We start from the raw sequence: 22,400 nt of genomic DNA on the forward strand, positions 1-22,400 counted from the left end.
AAACTGCCACTGCATCAAACATTTAAAAATTTAAAAATTCTTTGAAATTTATAACATATATTTATCTATGATCTACAGAAGGAAAAGTGCTAAAGTTACGCTGACGTGTGCTTTAAGTAATAATGTACCAGTGTTTTTGACGATGCCAGCATGTTGTCAGGAAGAACATTCATTATGTAGATATGTAGATGACATTGAAATTGGTCTGTCTGATGAACGGAATGACAGAGAAGCTGAAATATGTGCATTTTTATAAAAAAAAAAAGCCATGTTCACCTAACAAAATGGAAAGGAAAATATTATTATGTTGTAAACACAATATAGAAAATAATTTTTTTGTGAATGAACTCAAAAAATAAATCTATTTCTTAAATAAATGGCACAAAAAGGGATCAGTGATGAAAATAGTCTAACTATATCGTCTAATAAACTTACGTTTATGAATTTTTACCCCTTACCCTGCTAAATTTCTATAATGAACTTGTCCACCTTTCAATTTGGACAGTATCATTAACAGTTTAAAGGGGTGCTTACTAAAAATATACTGACTGAATAGCGAACAGTGCAGATCATGATCAGACGGCATGAATGTGCAGGCTGATCATGATCTACACTGGTCTTGGTAAGGGTTAAGAGTGATGTAGGCCATGGCAGAAATAGAGGCCAGCACTCAAGTTGAGTATTGAAGCATCGTAAGGGGACAGAAGTTATGTTGATTGATTTAATATATTTAACGAAGGTATTTATTTTAGAAATGTAGTAAATCACAAGTATCTTCCAGTGGAAATCTAGGGTTTTAGTGTGCACATTTAAAATAAATCATATTTCGAATGACATTCATATCAAATATTTGATCATACGATGTGAAAGAAGCAATGTATATAAAAAAATTATAAAGGAAATCTCTTGTACGCCCTTTTTTGGTTCATTTAATTTAAACCAGATAGAGTCATATCAATTTAAGATGATTAGATCTATAAATTAATCAAGTTGTCAATTAATACAGTTGAGTCCTCCAGAGACAAAGGGAATACACTTCAGTAACATATTTTAGAATAAAAGGATATATCATCAATATCTCTCATAGGGATTTGAAGGCTTTTAAAGGGGCATGGCTGCAGATCAACCAAAAAATGTCAAAGTTCTTAAAAGAGATACGAATATATATGAATCATCAGAAATCATAAATTAGTACTCTGGTGATGAGTAAAGTGTCATCTCCAGTCTCTTCTCCAGTGTGCCCTCCTGTATCCGCTTCTGTCTCCTCACCATTTTCTGCTTCAGTGTCTGTTTAAGTGTCGCTTCTAGTGTTTTCTCCTGTGTCTATTCCAGTCTCCACTCCAGTCTCTGCTCCAGTGTCCCCTCCTGTGTCCACTCCAGTCTCCACACCATTTTCTGCTTCAGTTTCTGTTCAAGTGTCTACTCCAGTGTTTGCTCTAGTGTTTTTTCCAGTGTCTACTCCAGTGTCCCCTCCAGAGTTTGCTCCAGTGTTTGTCCCAGTCTCCACTCCAGTGTCCCCTCCATTGTCGTTCCAGTGTTTGTTCCAGCCTCCACTCCAGTCTCTGCTCCAGTGTCCCCACCCCCTGTGTCCTTTCCAGTTTCCACACCATTTTCTGCTTCAGTGTTTATTCAAGTATCTACTCCAGTGTCTCTCCTGTGTCACCTCCATTGTTTGTTCCAGTCTTCACTCCAGTGTCCACTTCAATATCAGCTCTTACACCTGCAAAATGAAACGTTACTGTTCATGAACAGTTCAGGCATATTTCATGAACACTTCATGAATTGTCCATGAAGATAAAATGGCACAAATTCTTGAAACATTCTTAAATACTGTGTTCATGAACAGTACATGAAAAGTGAAAGATGACTTCAAGAACTAATGTACATTAACAGTTCATAAACTATTCACTTCATGAATAGTTCTTGATATTTTGTTGAACATGAATAGTTCATGAACTTCTTGCTATATATTTTTATTGTGCCATTTTATCTTCATGAACTAGCAGTGAACCATTCATGAACATGATTCTTCATTAGTTCATGAACTACCTGTCATGAGTAGTGCATGAAAGATTCAAGAAAATAACATCATGATTGTTCCTTTAACCTTTTATCATGGACAATTCAAGAAATCTGTGTTATTCTTTAGTAGTATATGAAGTGTTCATGAACACTTTTTAAGGACAGTTCATGTCCAAAAATTCATGAACACAAATTAAGAACTGTTGAAGGTTAGTTCATGAACAGTTCTTTAATGGTTTGAAGTATTCATGATTTCAAGAACTGCATTTCGCAGGGGTAGTGTCCACTCTTTCCTCAACTCTAGAAGAGGTTGCACTGTATTTCTCATTTACAGAATTGAAGCTAGATACCTTAAGATTTATTTCTTATAATATGTATGCTTTTCAGTTATAATCTTGGTCATATTTGACATCTTTTCTGAGAAAATCTATGACACTTGTAAAGAATATGATTTGCAGAAATAGTATGACCTGTTTGCATGTTAAACAAGTTGCGTGCTCGTGTCTGTTTTGAAACATATGCCATTTAGTGCCACCTTGTTCAACCTTTATTTTGGCAAAGTACTCCATTTATTCTTCATTTGACATTAATATTGACAGCTTACTGCCTTTGCATGTGACCATTTGTACCTTGGACTTGGCAGATAAACTAACTTCTGCTAACATTTTCCCCTGTTTCAATCATTAAATAGTACAAATTGTAAAACAAAATCTGCATACTGCATATCTATAATTTGCAGTCACATGGGTTGACTTAGAACCTTGTAGCTTTTTATACCTAAATAGACATTGTCAAATGACCTACTACTGGTTAGTCAGCAAATGGCCTCCTGTAAGCCTAGACAGACATCAGCAAATGGCCTACTATAAGTTTAGATAAACATTTACAAAAAGACTTACTACTGGCTGAGGTAGACATCTGCAATGACCTACTATGACAAATATAATGGTTAAAACACATGATATAAATTATGCAAACCATTATCTTAAAGTTATATTAAAGTTTATTATTTCATGTTTGAAAATTTGAACAATTACTAAATAAAATTTATATTAACATAAAAATAGAAACTTAATTTTTATTGCAAGTGCTCTGCATTAGGATAAAATAGTACATACTTAATACATGTACAGTCAAATTTCGTTTGCTTGAACTCTAAGGGACTAGCAAAATTTGTTCATGTTATCGGTAGTTCCAGCCATTGAAAAGTAAACATTATGTACATATTTTGCCAGGACCCGATGATGAGTTTGAGTGAAGAATGGTGTACAAATTGTCCTAGTTCAAGTGAACGAAGAGAACACAGTATACCTTTAAATGTAAACAACCTTTAAAAACTGGAAGTATTTTTAACGAATGTAACTCTTTCTATATACACAATTTATGTATCTAGCAAGGGTAAATACATTTGATAAGGATTTTCAACATTGATCAAATAGATATCAAAAGATGAACTACTTTCTGTAAAAAAAAGGGTTTTGAGGTTGTGACAGTCCATAAAATTAAATTAGAGGCAAAAGAAGAAGAATTATTCAGTCCCATAAATGTCTGTATTTCTTCTTCCATGAATTTATCTTTCAGTGAAACAGCCATTTTGGATGAATCCAAAAAAAATTAATTGATATCACAGTAGCTGTCAATTTTATACTATGGCCATATCATTTTTAAATGCACTGTTAATTCATTGTTACTTTTTTTAAGATAAAAACAGATTTTTAATAACTAGCTTCACATAAAATCAAATTTTCAGCTTTTTTTTTTTTAATTCATCTCCATGAATTAGTAAATACAAAATCCATATAATATCAAATAACTTATTTTTTCGCAAATTTGTCACCTTTAACGGCAACAAAAAACTTTTTATGGTATAAGACGTATAATAATGCTGTGAACCAGTTTTTATTTTTCACAAATTATTGCTTATGATTAATATCAAATGAATTGGAACTTTAATTTTCTGATCCTATTTCCCGATTGTGATGAATATGTTACATTATCGCAGTATTTTAAGTATCCAGTGACATTATTATCTAACGTATTGAATGTACTAAAGAAATTAATAATGTTGGTTTTACTACTTAATTAGGTTTAAAAATACGTATTAAATATCACCCTACAAGTTTGCTCAAGTGGACCCCGTGAAAGACGCGTTTTGTTTTCGGAGATTTAAAAACGTGGGATCAAATTATATTCGTGTTGAGTTAGAGTTTTTTTATTCAACGAGGCAAATGTTAAGTCAAGGTGTCAATTAAGTATTTCATGAAAGACAAATCTTTAATTTTATTGGATTCGCTCCAGTATATAAAAGGTTAAATTTCAAATCCCGTATGTTCTTATAATGCATTAAAGTAATGTAACCATAATGGAATACGGAGTTATCAATTTTCCGTCTTTCATGGGACATTTCAGTCACTGTTCGGATTATCAAAAAAGTAAAAAGTCAACGAGTTTACTTTTGTATGTCGTAAATTATGTCATTTATTGATACAGTCATTCGAACAAATAAAAGTTAATCGATAAACATCTGCAGGTTATAATGTCAGTAGAAATTAAAACAGAATGGTAATCTGTACGCACAATGATTTAATAGTAATAAATATTTCATTAGAATTGGAAAAATGATATTTAACAGGAAAGGAACAACAGATTTCCTTTAAGGCGGATAAATTGTGATTTTGGAAGAATAAGATTTATTACAAGGAAAACAAAATGGATGAACTGACGGTAAATTTACTTTTTCATCTTTTTAAACAGCCTCCTGTTTCTCATGGACCGATATAATAATATTGTTCATGATTGTGTGAGAGTACGCTTGCACCTAAGCTGTTATATTTATATGTTTATCATGTATTGTATGATGTGCAAAGTGTAAGATCTGGCTAGCTTTAAATTGATTCTTGTAAATAATTAATATTGATGGGGAACTCATTCTGCAGATTTCTTGATTGAATCAATGCAAAAAATTCAATTCCATTGTTTAAGTAAATTTGAGATTCATCTTAAATTCATAAAGTTGAAATATGCATGTCATCACTTTGATTATCAGCTCCTGATCAAAATCACTCTGACGTTAGCTCCTCCCTGATGTCAGCTCCTAATCAAAATCACCCTGGTGTTAGCTACTCTCTGATGTCAGCTCCTGATCAAAATCACTCTGATTTTAGCTCCTCTCTGATGTCAGCTCCTGATCAAAATCACTCTGATTTTAGCTCCTCTCTGATGTCAGCTCCTGATCAAAATCACTCTGATGTTAGCTCCTCTCTGATGTCAGCTGCTAATCAAAATCACTCTGATGTTAGCTCCTCTCTGATGTCAGCTCCTGATCAAAATCACTCTGATTTTAGCTCCTCTCTGATGTCAGCTCCTAATCAAAATCACTCTGATGTTACTCTCTTGATGTCAGCTCCGATCAAAACATCTGAATGTCACTCTTCTGATGTCAGCTCCTAATCAATCACTCTGATGTTAACTCATCTCTGATGTCAGCTCCTGATTTGTAAGTCCTCTCTGATGTCAGCTCCTGATTTGAATCCCTCTGATGTCAGCTCCTGATTCGTATCCCTCCGATGTCAGCTCCTGATTCGTATCCCTCTGATGTCAGCTCCTGATCAAAATCACTCTGATGTCAGCACCTCTCTGATGTCAACTCCAGATCAAAATCCCTCTGATGTCAACTGCTCTCTGATGTCAGCTCCTAATCAAAGTCACTCTGATGATAACTCATCTCTGATGTCAGCTCCTGATCAAAATCATTGTAATGTTAGCTCCTCTCTTATGTCAGCTCCTGATTCGTATCCCTCCGATGTCAGCTCCTGATTTGAATCCCTCTGATGTCAGCTCCTGATTCGTATCCCTCCGATGTCAGCTCCTGATTCGTATCCCTCTGGTGTCAGCTCCTGATCTGAATCCCTCAGATGCCAGCTCTCTAATGCAACTCCTCTTTTGAATTAAATACTCATATGCTAGCAGTCATTTTAAATGCATCTGATCTGAATTATTTAATGTCAGCTCTCAATTTGAATCGTTCTGATAGTAGTTCCAGGTTTGAATCCCTCTGATGACACTCCTGACTTGATCACTGTGATTTAATTGCTACGATGTCAGTTCCCTATTCAAAACTTGTACTGATGTCCATATATCTTTAGGACAGCCGGCACATTTTTATGCAATCTCACCAGGAACATGTGTATGTTTTTCACAACACAGAAAATAACGTCACTTGACCTTCAGCTATTAACAGAAGTAAAGAAAATGAAAGTAGAAATGCTAAACTTGAAAACAAAAGTCGCCTTTGGATTGGTTGATAGTTAGGGGTCATGTGCAGGAGTCACCCCGTTAAAATGTATGCACATGGACTTATTTTGCTAATGGGGGGTCAATTTTCAGCATGAAACAATTTGAAAATGCCTAGGCTTTAGCACAATATGTCAGCTTTTCATCTACGAAAACATATTTGAACTCAGAATAAACACAAATCCTACAGGAGTCCATAACAGAGCAAGGGTACATAGAGATTTTTAGAACTTCGTCAAATGGCTCAAAAAGGTCCCTTTTGATGTTGTCTGAAAGTGTCAGTGTATGCCTCAGATGTAAGATATTTCCATATTTGAGAGCTGCAGACGTAGACATTTCAGAATTATTTTCAAACTGAATTTCGTATGATAAAATTAATGTTGATTCTACGGAAGCATGAAAGGGCCATCAGATGCTATTATGTTTTATCACGTTACAGCTGCAGAAAGGTTATAAGGAAGTTTGGTTGAGACCCCAGCCAAGTTTTGAAAATGTGACATTTGGGACAAGAGGATAACACTTTATTCATGCTTTGCAATGGCTTGGTCTTTCGTTCTTTTGATTGTTTCACTTGATTTTTAGTTTAACAAAGTCAAACAGCATTATTTCCATAATGTTTATGTTATAAAAGCAGCCACTTTTCTAAATCAGTGTTCCTAAATTCTTTACTGGAACTAACTTGTTCTCTACTAGAATTTGACAACTTCCATACATTATTCAGAGTTGTTGGGCATTTGACATCAGACATTATTTTTTCCTGTTACATTGTCACGGCAACCATTTACAGTGATTCCTGGGGATTGATCTTTGTACTTCTAAGTTACTTTTAGCCTGCTGGCGGCAAGTGATTCTGCCTTTGATACCAGTGCAGATCATGATTTGTGCAGGCTGATCTTGGTCTGCACTGTTTGCTATTCCATCAGTAAACTTTCAGTGAACACCCCTTAGAATAATAAATGGAACTGCCCAAATTGAATGAATGATCAGGCCATTTAAGAAATTTAGGAGGCTAAGGTTAATAGGCGTGTGCTGAGACAGCCAGGTTGGCTGACTCACAGATGACATGTTGGGTGTGACGTACAAGTATGTTTATACTGTTTACAGATCTTAAGACCTTCTTACATAAAAAATGTAGTTTTAAGGAGCACTTCAGAATTCATTGAAGTTAAATATTGGCTCCTATCTTCCAACTGTGCTACATTTAACTAAGAAAACCAGTCGACAAATATTCAGTTTTATTACTGTTAAATTTAACTAAGAACCAGTCAACAAATATTTGAGCCGCGCCATGAGAAAACCAACATAGTGGCTTTGTGACCAGCATGGATCCAGACCAGCCTGCGCAGTCTCGTCAGGATCCATGCTTTTTGCTTTTAAAGCAGGTCAATTAGAGAAGCCGTTAGCGAACAGCATGGATCCTGACAAGACTGCGCGGATGCGCAGGCTGGTCTGGATCCATACTGGTCGCAAAGCCATTATGTTGGTTTTTCCATGGCACGGCTCATATTCTGTTTTATGGCTGTTAAAATAAAGTCAGCTGTGTCCATGTATGGAATGCAGTATTCTAGGATTGATTAATTGCCAAGAATGTTATCCTTTGTTTGAGAAAGTCTGTCACAGAATTTTTGTGCTGTTCATATTTTTAGGGAAATGCTAATGAATGAATACCAAGCTGTTGCCACAGTGTAAAATGGGCTGTTTTACGGGGATTAAACAATAAAGTAATTTTTGCAGATGATTTCGTATTCCATATTTAATCTGATATGCAAAGTCGGTCAATGTTTATCCCCTTACTCAACAAGATGTTTAGATACTTCACAGCAGGTAACATAGTGACCTACTTATATGTTCCATGCAGAGAGGAAGTTATTCCGGTCGGGGGGAAGTTATTCCAACATTTTTTAATCACCGCAGACAATTACGTGGGTTAGTCAATTCGTCTGTCTGTTTACTACTACAATCAGTTACTTTAACCTTTAGCCTGCTGGCTGCAAGTGATTCTGCCTTTGCGACCAGTGCAGACCAAGATCAGCCTGCACATCCGTGCAGTCTGATAATGGTCTGCACTGTACGCTATTCAGTCAGTAATTTTTCAGTAAACATCCCTCCGAATAATAAATGGTATTGCCCAAATTGAATGAAGGACCAGTCCATTATAGAAATTTAGCAGGGTAAGGGTTAAATCTACCTTTGTAAGGATTGTTACGTTGAACAAGAAAGAGTTTACTATCTACCAGTATGCCTACATCTCAGTCATCTTCATCATTACATCATGGTTAAAGTAAAATTTTGGTGCACGCTATATCTCAGTATAAAGCTCAGAAAGGGGCTCACCATTTGAACTTTAGGAGTTCGGGGGCGGGGCGGGGGGGAGGGGGCTGTAATTTCTCTTGGAGCCATAATGTTATTTTTTTTCTATGAAAGTTTTTTTCAGAACTTATATGCCAGAATTTTTGTAACGTTACATGTCATATCAATGCTTCCTTTTTTTTTCAATTCGGGTAATTTATACGTAATTTGGTTAAAGTTTTTCATGCAACATAGCTGCCAAGCTGTGACTTGGGTACAACTGCAGTAAAACACCGAAATCTCAACGTTGACAGAGGTTGAGAAAGTTAATACAGAGTTTGAAGGAATCCAAAAATAGAAAATATAAGGAAAAAGGTTAAGAAAGACCAAATAAATTGTGTGAGTCAGGTGGGGTGCTCAACTGCTCAATCAAACTAAAACAACTAGTTTGCCACAGTACATGTCCTATTACTTATATCATAAAGTTAAATAACTTTTGTTTGGAATTTATTCAGATTATGACCCTTTGTTACTTAAAGTTTTAGATGTTAGTTGCCATGATAAAATTCTAACTTGTAAAAAGATTGTTATGAAATTATTTAACTCTGTTACTTTAGTTTACCACATTATTATGAAAGTTATGGCCCTTGTTGGAAATTATAGAATTGTCCAGTAAATACTAGGAAGAAAAAGTTAGCAATAATTATATAGTCATTACTGTTGACTGAGTAATTTTGCATCACATTTTTTTTTGTGATTAGACAGAAAACAGACATTATCATCACCTCGGTACAAAAAGTGATAAGTGCTTCTTTATGCCAATGCAGTTATCCACTTTTTGCACCGAGATGATGAATTGTTCATGTTGTAAAACTTTTGCACTTTGCGGTTGGTTGTAATGCTTTTTGAAATTATAACTACTACTTAAAGGCACGTAATGTCTTTGTTACATGATAATGTGGCTGCCACAATTTTTGTAATGAACAGGTAATATGTTAATTACTTGTTAAATCCTATTTTGATAGTTGTGTCGAAGGTTTGAATATTGATTGACATTGTAGAAAGTTTTATTTGTTCAGTTGTTTAAAGATTATCTCCCTTTATGGCTCTTACGCCATTTGTTCATATGCAATTATCTCTCTTTATGGCTCTTATGCCATTTGTTCATATGCAGTATTTAAATGAAAGTAGTGCTTTTCTAACCAAATAATTATGCATAACATTTATATAGACACATGTTTTTATCAGTTTTTTAACATAAAATTTAAAGCCATATGGAATTTTAATATTCACAAGTCTTGAATTTGTGTGGCGTGTTGCGAATATTTCCAAATATTGGGAAAATAACACTATATGAATATGATCGAATCTACAGTAAAAACCTAACCCCAACCAGACGTCTTTTGCTTCACAAAATATCTGCTTTTATTTATGATAAATTAATTACAGTAACTGATACTAAATTCAGGATTTTTTTTAGAGCAAATGAAAAAGAACAATAAACAATGATTTCATGAATATTCATAAGGAATAATTATTTGACCTAACATCACAAGGTCATCTGTAGAAATTTCATGCTTTGATTAAATTACACGATTACATGCTTTATTAAGGAGATTTTAATTAACTGGAAATTTTATTACCGAAAATATGTATGGGCAATTATTTTTATCACCTACCCTGTTGTAAGCTGCTATTTGATGATATATTAAGTTATATAAATAATTTGAATACCTGGTGGTATAAAAAACATGTTGGAACAGATTATTATTAGAATAAATTATCCAGTTGTTTCAAAATGATGATTCAGCAAAATGTTCAGGTGCTTTCCAGACATCATTGACCCCCTACAAAATAATTGTATTCATGATTTACTTAAAACAAATTGAGGAGTTAAGAATTGACAGTGACATCTATTACCGGGTATTTAGGCCAAGACAATGTGTTTAACGTCTTAACATTTTATTGAATCAATGTACTTTGTGTATTTGGGTAAGTTTAGATCACACTTTGTTTCTACAACATATGAGTTCATGAAGTTTATGTGGAGGGGACCGGGGAGAAGTAGGTCTGTAAGTTGTGGTGGGTCTTTAAGATATTTGGCAAATTTTCACACTCGTGTTTTTTAAGGGGGATTTGCTTTGACGACAAGTGTCCATGTTAAGAGGCTGACACCTCTTGAACTGGTGGCAGTTTAGACTTTTAAATGTTTGAGATAGTGGACCGGTAATGGACTCGGCAGTTTTCGTTTGATTATGTACTCTCCTTCGGTAATTCAGCATTCTTAAGATGTAAATATAGTTCAACGTACACACATTTTTTTGTGAAAATGGAGAATGCCGAAATTCCGTACGGAGAATACGAAATTTGACAAATGTCAATATGAGTCCAGTACCTAATACCCAAGTGACACATACGGCGCGGATAGCTACGTCTAGTCATGGATAGAAATGTGGTTATCCGTATCGATCCGTACCTGAGCCATACCTTAAATCAGTGATCCGTATCAATCCGTACCTATCCGTATGGCTCAGGTACGGATCGATTATGTATTACTATGTTTCTATCCATGGTTAGACATTGCTGTCCGTGCCGTATGTGTGACTGGGGTATTAAGTCTTAGTGATCAGGCAGAGTGGAACATGGGGGACTACTTTTCATAAATCAGTCCATGAAGTCAAATTACTAGTGAATAAAATTTCCATTTATTTTGTTTTTAAGTCGGAAAACAAAAAATTGATGACTTCAAAAAAGTGTTAAGACTTATGCCAATGAATTTTTTAGGATTTCTCAAAAATATTCATACAAAGTTTAGATCTATTTTATTAACGAAGTTCTGTAACTAAAGCTTCAGGAAAAATCCTGTATTTGTCACAATAATATAAAAATGAGATGGGAGACTGGACTCTCACAACTGAACTTGCAGACTTGCACTCGGAAACAGTCAGGTGATACAGAAGGTCTCAAACCTCAGACCTTGGTGTCAGGTGATACAGAAGGTCTCAAACCTGAGATCCTGGTGTTTTTCAGCTAAACGTTGTCTCCTTAGAAGTCATATAGTGTGATTTTGTTTAGAAACTAGAAACTAGGATTGTTTATTTTGTCGTCATGTAAGGAATATTCTTACACATGATGTATAAAAAGTGATGATGCATGATTTCTCTATTTTTAGGACATCCTTGAAAGGAAGATTGAGGACTTGAGTCGACAGTTGGCCGAGGAAAGACAGTCAGCACGGCAGAGCAAAATGGCGGTAGCGCGTCTCCAACGGGAAATTACACGGTCAAAATCACACGAGAGGCATCATGGGGTGAGTTGGGAATTTTAGATTTAGGCCTAAAATAAAAATTTTTGTTTCCGGTAACATGCTACAAAAAATAGGGTAGGTAGGTCGGAAAATATTTTTTTTTGGATTTTTTTTTTTTTATTAAGGGGGACTTTTCGGAAATTATTTTTGTGTCAAAATATGAATACAAATAGGGGGGTTATGCCTTTAGAGCATCAGTAAGTTGATTTCTAACATCACTGACCATGTTTAAAGCATAAAAAGTGCAAAATTGAAAAAATTATTCTCCAAGGCCATAAAAACATTTAGGGTCGGGCCAAAAATTTAGGGTAGGTCGGGATACCGGAAACAAACAATTTTTTTTTACGCCTTACTCTTGTTACTTTAATCTTAGTTTAGAAACTTCTACTCATGTTTTATCATCTCGGCATGCAAATGTATTGATGTAATTTTTTCATACGTAAATAAAGGAGTAGCTATGTGCACTGTCATAGTCTGACTTTGTGTTTGTGAACAAAATTATTTTATCAGTCATACTCACGTACCCCATGTATATATTGATATGCCTGAAAATTCAGATGTTGAAAGTGAAATTGATGGATGTGTGGAAGTTATGCTAGAAAGACATTTTTCTAATACTTTCATTAAATTTGTTTTACACAAGGGGATAATTAACTGAAAAAATAGTCCTTTAAATTTAGTTACTTTAATTCAGGATTCAGAGTTTTTTGACAAGGGAAGAAACTCTTAATGCACTAATGGAAGAATCCAGTTCACACTTTTGACATCTTGATTGATCTCCCTTGACTGATACAGTTTCAGTGCTGAAAAGTCTCGCAGGATTATTTTTTCTCCTTATGTCACAACAAGTATTTTAATGCTATAATGAGTCTTACATAGCCAGTGACTCATGTAATTTAAATATAGTTCCGATTATGTCTTTGTGTCCTGTGCATTATGCAGAAATATTATCCACAAAAGCTTTCCTGTAATGTTGTAACAGATTGTATTAAATATCATACTGACATATTAAATACCCTCCTTTCATTATGCTTAATTAATGTTTCCTGCACAGTCTGCACTGTAGGGTACTTCGATTTCTTTTGTTTTTTGAAAAGATCGGTAGGAGTGTAATAGTATGAGATTTTTCCTTTGGTGCAGAAGCATTTTGGCACATAAGATAACCGTTTGAAACTTACAGCAAAACACGCGTTGCTGAAGGTAAAAAATACTCTTGTTATCCATGTTTTTTTTTAAGTGATCCAGACGTCGAAAAATATTGGGGGACCTTATGAATTGTAAGTGAACCCAGGTACTGATTGAGATATTGATGTTCGAGATATTGATGCTAGATTGTGTCTTGGTACTCGAGCTGTTGATGCTAGATTGTGTCTAATGGTACTCAAGCTATTGATGCTAGGTTGTGTCTTGGTACTCAAGCTATTGATACTAGATTGTGTCTTGGTACTCAAGCTATTGATGCTGGAGTGGGCCCAAATACACGAGCTATTGATGCTAGATTGTGTCTTGGTACTCGAGCTATTGATGTTGGAGTGGGCCCAAATACTTGAGCTACTGATATTTGATTGAGCCCTAATACTTGATATATTGATGCTGAAATGAGCCTTGATGAGCTATTGATACCTGAGTGAGCTGTTGTACCCAAGCTATTGATATCTGAGTGAGCCTGGTACTCCGCTATTGATGCTGGAGTAAGTGTTGTTGAATGTACATTTTTCATGACATGAATTGCAATATAGGAATACTGTCCATCTATCTCTATCTATGGTACATTTTATGTAAGAGGATACTGTCTGACTTTTAGTTAGGTTCAAGGTCACGAGTAAAACTCATCTCAGACCATTCTATAGAGTCTTTATATAATTTGATGTAATGATTTGAAGTGCAAGGTGCCAGCCAGTTCTGTGAATGCTTTACTTTCTGTTAATACTAAACCAGATACTATTATTTTTAGCCCGCTTGCGGTTAGCTCGATAAAGTCATCACTTTTGGCGGGTTGGTGAATGTGCTTCTGTCTGATTTTGTCAGGACTATAACTTGACATGCATGGACCAATCTTGTTTATATTTTGCGTAAATGTTTACCTCAATGGGTAGGAGTGTCATGCGCAACCCGATGTTCCTATCTCAAAGGTCAAGGTCACAGTTGGAGGCCAAAGGTCAAATTGAAGTTCATCTGGAGCATTTCTTCTTCATACATGGTGGGATTTTGATGTAACCATTATGAGACGGAGTGTCATGCGCAAGAACCACTGGTCCCTAGGTCTAAGGTCAAGGCTTAAAGGTGCTGGCGGGCTTGACATTCTGCCCGTGGGCATGCAGAATGTATTTCTAGTTATAATAACATCATTACAAAATTAATGAGATAAAACAGCTTCTATATTTTTCCTTTGAAGAAATAAATCAAAAATTTCATGTTAATTTTCATTAATTATTTTGAGCATAGATTGTTGCCCCATAATGTATCAATACATGACATGTAAGCATCTAAAATAGTTCCGAACAAAAAAAAATGATATTAATGTTTTTTTTCCTAGCAGGGTTGTGACAAGGTCTTTCAAATATGTTATTGTTCTGATTTATTTTTCATTGTCAGTAACTAACTCTTCAATGTGGAGGACAAAAAAGTTAATGAAGTTACCAGTATTGATTATTTGTAGAAATTGACAGAATTCTCACGTTAAAAATTCAATTGTGGTCCGAAGATACTTGCCTTTTTATGATTTTCAATTTTCCAATTATTGCGATTTCGTTCAATTATGCGTAAATTCGTAAGAATGGTATAGTATCAATGAGAGTCGACACTTGATGCTGGTGACGATAGAGGCACACTGGTGACGAGCGCACGTGTCGCAACTGTTGTCATCGTAAATGGACTGGTTTTTACGTTGACGGGACAAAGGATTTGAAGGAAATGAAAAAAGAGACTGGTTTTGTTAAATAGAGACATGGGAATTATTGAATTATTGGATTGTTCAGTTTGAGGAGCTTTGAGTGCACTGGATTTCTATCATTGAACTGGATGTGAACCTTAATTAAGGGATTTTTAAGGGCTTAGTGATTTGCTGACTAGGACAGTTGACAATTGTTGGAGTTTACTCGAAGTGAAAGCTTGTGGTGTTGTTCTGGGATGTTTCTCTGTATCAGTCTGAATCAGTGATTGATATGTGATATGCAAAGAGTCATTTTTCATTTAGAGATGGAAATTTTGGTAATGGATTTGTTAAAGATATAGTTTCTTAGCAATGTGCAATAATAAAAAAAAACCTGTTAGCTATAGAAGTTATGCAATATTTTTGTGTGTGTAAAAAAAAGCTTGGTATATTTTTTTATATTTATTTAGGCTAAATACTAGTCATTAAACCATGTAGATAATTGGTTCATTGAGGCTGATGTAAAATTAAGAAATGAAAATTTAACATTGATATAATTATGTAACTACAAATGTATGTGGACTTGATCAAAAGGAAAGCAGTTTTGGAACAAATTGTCAGCAATTCAGTTGTTGTTCTCTTGTAAAACATTTGATTAATCACAGAATATAAATTAGTGGTCGGCGCTGCTAAGAAAAAGGGAATTTGTACATAACATATAAGTTAGTTGATATCAAATTTGTTCTTTTTATTTTTTCAAAGTTTTACATTATGTGAGCCTTGCCATGAGAAAACCAACATAGTGGGTATGCAACCAGCATGGATCCAGACCAGCCTGCGCATCCGCGCAGTCTGGTCAGGCTCCATGCTGTTCGCTTTTAAAGCCTATTGGAATTGGAGAAACTATTAGCGAACAGCATGGATCCTGACTAGACTGCGCGGATGCGCAGGCTGGTCTGGATCCATGCTGGTCGCATACCCACTATGTTGGTTTTCCCATGGCACGGCTCATTGTAATTATAATATACTGTCAGCATTGCATAGATTTTGAATTTTAGTTCTTTGATAGATCTAAAACATAATTTTTTTCAATGGATTTGGGGATGGGGCCGGGGTCGTTAAAATTGGGAAAAATTTGTTATAAAATGTCTAAATTTGGAATTGTTAAAGGTAATATTTTTAACTGTAACACATTTTAAGTAAAAGTTTGTCACAGATGTGTTAATCTGGCTGCTGTTAACATATTCAGCTTTGTGTTTCAGATGTTTATTTAGTTGGCTGAAAAAGTAAGAAGAAATGTTTGGAAATTTAGCTTTAAAATTGGGAAATAAAATTGGGAAATAACATTGCCATCAGGATGTATAATAAAGATGGGATGAGATTTTGTTGACATTCTGTAAAACCATAATTCATTCATCAAACAACAGGTTTCTTTAAGAATAAAACAAATGTAATTTCCTGTTATTAGTCCTTTCTTGGCTTCGGACTGGTTGCGTTACTGATTTAGTGTCTCAGTGTCTAGACTGTTGTTGACTTTTATTTGTGCCGGAATATCTATGGATGGGTAATTGTTGGATATAGTTAGACTGACTTATAGGGAGATAATATTATAAGAATGATGGATGATGAACTTCTAAGGATATCATTAGTATCGTAACATTTTGGTTCAGATACAGTAGAACCTGCCTAAATGGTCACCTGTATTAACCAACCACCTGTATTAACCAACCACCTGCCTAAAGTGGCCAGTCAGTTTACTTCCAAAATTGACTTTTTGTTCAGATTTCAACTGCATCTTTGAAGAACTGTGGGTAATTAATATATAGGATGCAAAATATAAAATTTGTTCATACATTAGATTTAAAGTCCATTATAGAAATTTTAATGACTTAATCAGGGTATATGTTGAAGAACATTATGGCTTTTAGCATATAACCTGTATATAAGGCGGCACATAGAAATTTTGATGGGTTTTGATAGAGACAAAGGACTTAAGTATAATTTGGTATAAAAAAATAATAGAATGAAAGATGCAAAATGAAAAAAAAAATGTTTAAAGATTTCTTTGACTTTGAAGTTGAAGGATATATGAATACTTAAAATCACAAATAAACAGTTTACGATTACAGTAAACAAACTACTACCTAAAACAGAGTGTGAAAAATACTTCTGTATATTAAGAACAAATAATTAACTTTAAGGCTTATTTCATGTAATATAAGCCTCAAAGACAGAGTTTGTTCAGTTCCTAGATTATAGAAGACAGTTACTGTACTACTCACTGTGGTAGACAATTATCTTTGTGTCACAGAAAGTGACATCTGGGAGAAAATTAGCAGGTATGAAGTGCTGGTTTTGAAGGATTCTGAGTTGATAACTTGTATTGACAGTAATCAATGATGGATGTGAAACACAGATGCTTTAGATACAGTGGGGTAAGATATTTTGTTGTAAATTTAAATTTATTAGTAAATTATTGTATGCTGTATATATCATACTAAGTAACGTTTCTTCTTCTGCTCCTGTGAACAGGTTACCAAGCCTTATATCTTTTTTTTTCATCCATCACTGTTGCAGCACAGCAAAACAAATTCTGTATGACTAATTCGATTAAAACCACCTATTTTAATGGAATCATCTTCACTGTTCAGGTACACTTTTTTTTGGTAATCAAGCACACCCTGTATGTGTTTGAAAAATACTTTTTTTACAATATAATTTCTGTTATAAAATAATGGCATGAAACCATATGAAAGCATTTAATAGTGATCATATATTTCGTACTGATAAAGAATAATTTGACAGTTTTATGAGGACGAATCCTTTAAAATAGGAAGACTTCTTTAAATAATTAAACATTGCTAAGAGAACTGGGGGGAATTTGAAGGTGAAAAAAATGCTGCCACTGAAAAAAACATAGCTTCAAATTGTCGTAGAGAATCAGAAAATGAAGGCGTTGTCATATGATGATTCACGCATTCTTGTGCCTGACATTGCATTCAAGTATTGTTGTTAGATCACATAATGCCATATGTCACATTAACTCCAGCACGGCATTATTGGTAACTTATTGCTTGACGGAATCATAGATTACAATTGTTACATAGCTGCACTGTCGATTTGTCTGTGTCAATATAAATTGTGCATCCTCTGGTGATCAGTGAGTTATTTTTTAAAGTTTTTTGTTTTTTGCTGCAATTCGGTGGGTTTCAACTTTTGTACCAATTAAAAGCGGTTTTAACTTTTGTTGCAGAAGTAATGTAACTTGACAGCCGTCTTTGTCCAAAAGTTGTACGTTAATAAGTCATGATAAGTCTGTGATGAATAAATCCTTTTGCAATTTTTTTCCCCCAAAGGTGGTTATTTACTTTATTTCACCAAATTATCGACTGTAAGTTAATTAACAACTGTGAGAGATTTCATTAAAATCAACATTTCGGAAAAACTTCTATTGGCGAAAATATTAGCAAAGTTGAAATTCTCCCGTAGACGCCTATTATCAAATTTTATATTAGGTCTAAGAAAGAATTTGAACTCTATCGTTTTGATTTGCTGAATTGTTGTAGAACATTCTGAAGTTTTGAAAAATCATCGTTTAATCAAATTCTTCATTGTAGAAGTACAAATTATTATCCAAATGTGAAAAGCTACCTTAACAAAGTCCTCTATATTAATGCTGTTCACTGAATTTAGTTTATCTAGATCTTGGGGATGGGTCTGAGATTTTTTTTTCACAGAAAAAAAAAATCCCTCGAGTAACAGTTGGATCTTAAAGGCAATGACAAAAAAAAAAGAACAATTATTGATTTTGACTTAATTTCAACGGAAACGGAAAAAATATCTTATTCAAATGATAACAAATCAGTAATGACACGTAGTTTTGCATGCAATCGCCATCCTCAGGGGGAAAAGGACCCATATGTTGTGGGAACCGCAGGCATTGTATAATTATGCAAATGAGGGTTGTAATTCAGATAATGATCGCCGTCAGTGTAAATGAATATGAGTGATATTTAATTAAGTATCATCAATATTTAACCAAGGCGATGGACCATTTTTAATAGTTTTTATTGATTTTATTATTAAGTTGTCTAACAATTCTTGTAAAAAACTTGATTTAGTGATTGGATTTGTAAACAACACCTGATGCATTTCAAAAACGTAGAATTTCCGTGTATTTGAAAATTGAAATCTGATTAGTCGGTTTTTACCTTGTCCTTTAATAAATATTCAGGTGATTAATCTGTATGATACAGTCTTACCCAGACGAAATGATGACCATGGTCACTATGTTAAATTTTTATGGTTGACCATGGTTTTTTACCATGGTCTGATACCATGTCATATGGCCGTGGTGCCAGTTACCACAGCCATGGTCAACCATGGTAAACATGATTGTCCCATGACCATGAACTACCTTGGAAAAACATGAATTACCATCGTAATAAACCGTCAATTTCGACTGGGTCTATAGGTGTTTGAGGATTACAACAATTTATGCAGTGATATTTTTTATGATGAATTTGTACAGTAATAGGTAACAATTACTTTATTAAAATGGCAGTGCTTGACCTCTTTTTTTCAGAAAGGTCTGACGATTTTAGCTGTTTCCATGAAAATCATTTTCAGTTTATTTCTTCTCTAATTTGACTTCTGGCCCATTTTATAGCTTAACACAATAATCTGAATTAAGAAAAATTCTGAATTTGAAAAAACATAACTGCAGACAACTCACATCAAAATGTCTGAATAATTGAAATCAAGGGAGGTAATTAGTTCCTGCATGCAATAAAAATTAATCATACCAGAGTTCAGGTGCATAAAATGAAATATTAAGACAGGTATGAAGTTCACACAGAGCTTGGTGATTAACTTAATGAGTTACTTAATGACAAAAAACAATTTGTTAATTCAGCTTTTTGTTTGATCATAGGCCACATGGTTTAACCAGGTACGATTTTTGTTACAATTTTTTGTAATGGTGGGAAAATGGAATAATTCCAGAATATATTACATTATTTTGTTGGGAGGGGGGATTTGTTTATGAGATAATTAGGTTTAAACTACCTAGATATTTACTTCAGTTTTATTCTTCATTTGGAAAATATGAATTATCAAAGAATTATCCTTTGCCCATCTTTCACTATAATATTTTATCTTCAGATATTTACAAGTCCGCATGCTACCCATTAGATAATCTGTTTTAATGTTTTTCAGTTATTATAGTGTGTTTTTTTTGACCTGGCGGGGCGGAGTTTAAATCTCTGGCTTATGCAAATAATGGTAATCTCAAAAAACGAGCAAAATAGGTAGAGCTACAGTGGTTACAGTGTAAGGTAGATGGCCAGTGAATAAGAAATCTGGTTGTCCGAATAATTACTACACATCCTTCACAATAATACAGTAGACCGTCACGAAAACCCCGTCCTGCCACCTCAATTTAAATGAACTTTACTCTTATACATTACGACCAGTCTTTCTTGGGTCTGATTATACCCAGTGGTTTGGGAAGAAAAGGGACATAATTATACAAAATATGAATAGCCTCAGGAGTTACCTCCTGTGAACAGAACACTGGATCTGAACACAGACTAAATAGTTACTTCCAATGTCACAGTGTATAGACTCTCTGTACGCCCAACCGGAAGTCGCCAAAAACTAGGCGTTCAGAAATCAAAACACGAATTTTTGCTGTCGCGGATGGCTTGGATTTTCATTGTTTATTTCGTTAATATCGCATAAAGTAAGTGTTTTTTTATCTACATATTGTTTAAGAGCTACTGTTTACGTAGACACCAAACACGCCTATTAAAACTCTTAATATACTTCATTTCAAGTCAAATCACGTGTGGGTATTTGTTCGATTTTGTAATGAAACTATCAATTCTTTGAAATACATGTATCTTGAGCTTTTGCAAAGAATTGAAACCTTTGCTACTTCGTAGATAAATATCTTACGCATCGATAAATACTAGCATGGCTCTATGGTAACGAATGCGTTTTTAGGAAAATGTGTTTTTCTGAGACATATATGCCGATTACACTGTCCCACTAGTCGATACATTACTGGCCCACTAATCGCAATTTCTAAAATCCGGACTGAACGCTTAGTCGAAAAACTGTACGCCTATTCAAAATTTCTTTTCATTCATATTTCAATAATTTGACTTTGTTTTATGACAACCGACAGTTAAAAAGTACGTTTCTGAGTTCAACAATTAATTTGTTTTAATTTGTCTAATTACAATCTTAGTTGTTGTGTTTTTTTTGTCAATGTGAAGTTGCCTACTAGGCTTTGAGCTATAACAATTTGTACCGAGTCAGACTAGCAGACGACAATATTTTCCGTAACAGCTTCCGAGTACTTACGGATAACGGCGGAAAAAGCCGGAATCTTTTAAGAAATGTTCACTGTACACATTAATATGCAAAAAGGACCAAACAAACCATTATAAAATTTAAAACAAATTACACATAACGAAAATTGAATAATTTTTCTACATTTTTAGGGGTATCGATTTTTTGATTATTTGCGGAAAAATTATCTCATTTTATCTGTTATATTTGAAAAAGTCAGTTTTTTTGACCCGTTTCCTACAGAGTCTATATGAACTGAGGTGGGTCTATTTAAAGTCAAAAAGGACCAACCAAATATTAAAATATTTTTTTGAAAAATTATTCATAATATCCGGAATAAATTAAACTTTAATTTGTGGGGTATCGAATTTTTGATTTCCAAATAGAACTTTTTTAATTTAAGTTTAAGTATTTTTTTCCTTCTTTGTTTATATAGGCAAATTTATCGATTTTCCGATAGATCGATGTTACTAAAAGTTGGTAATGAGTAGTTTATAATTTCTTTCGTTTTCGTAACAGTCACGGACCAGTTTATATGTTATTACTGCAGTTTCGAATCCACTTTTCGTAAAGGTTAGTGTTTATTAGTAAGTAATTATCAAATTAATTTAGTCTAGCACGGCTTGAAATTATTTTTTGTAATAATGACTTGATTCTTTACACATAAATCACTAACGCATCATTCATATAATCGTTACGTGGCACAACTCAGTGTTTGATCCATTTCCGGCATCTCAGAGACTTGGTCGGACTTTATATTGGGGACTTTATCATCATTCACTGCAGTCGGCGCGGTTATTGGTAATTTCTGTTTATTTTAATATTCGGCTCCAAATCACCGCTGATATCAGTTAAAATCAAGCAGATCGGAGCTAATATCCAATTCTTTTTCGTTTGCATTAATAATTATTGCAGTAATCGCTACAGAATAAACTGAAAATGACCTGGCTCCTAACGTTTGCATCAGTTGTTCTACACGTATAACTAACCACCGTCTTGGAAGATAGATGAGCGGACTCGTTTTGGACACTTTGATTGTACAAAGTTTTCATGTAGACAGCGCGTTTGTCTGTTGGCGGAGCTTAAATTCAAAAAATAATTTCAAGTACAACACCTTGAGTGACCTTCACCTTGGGTATAATGGCAGTCCCTGCATAAAAAGGCTTTGTTTGCACAATGTTTATGTGAAGTTACAGAAAGGTATATAAGCAAAAGTAAAAAGAAAAAAAAGATGTGACAAAAAAAAGGTTGCCGAAAAAC

General features: G+C 34.3%; 1 protein-coding gene across 4 annotated transcripts in view; it reads left to right on the forward strand.

Moving 5' to 3' along the window:
• LOC123538630 (serine-rich adhesin for platelets-like) overlaps positions 1-22,400 on the forward strand; it is a 145,578-nt gene that overhangs the window by 25,849 nt on the left and 97,329 nt on the right. For 3 of the 4 annotated variants that reach the window (XM_053530425.1, XM_045322852.2, XM_045322853.2), the window contains exon 3: positions 11,777-11,914. In XM_053530425.1, the coding sequence (XP_053386400.1) occupies positions 11,777-11,914 (138 nt within the window). Of the gene's footprint in view, positions 1-4,408; positions 4,747-11,776; positions 11,915-22,400 lie in introns of those variants that run through there. The other variant, XM_045322856.2, reaches the window with a different exon arrangement.

The sequence above is a fragment of the Mercenaria mercenaria genome, chromosome 18 (assembly GCF_021730395.1).
Source record: "Mercenaria mercenaria strain notata chromosome 18, MADL_Memer_1, whole genome shotgun sequence".
Lineage (NCBI taxonomy): Eukaryota > Metazoa > Mollusca > Bivalvia > Venerida > Veneridae > Mercenaria > Mercenaria mercenaria.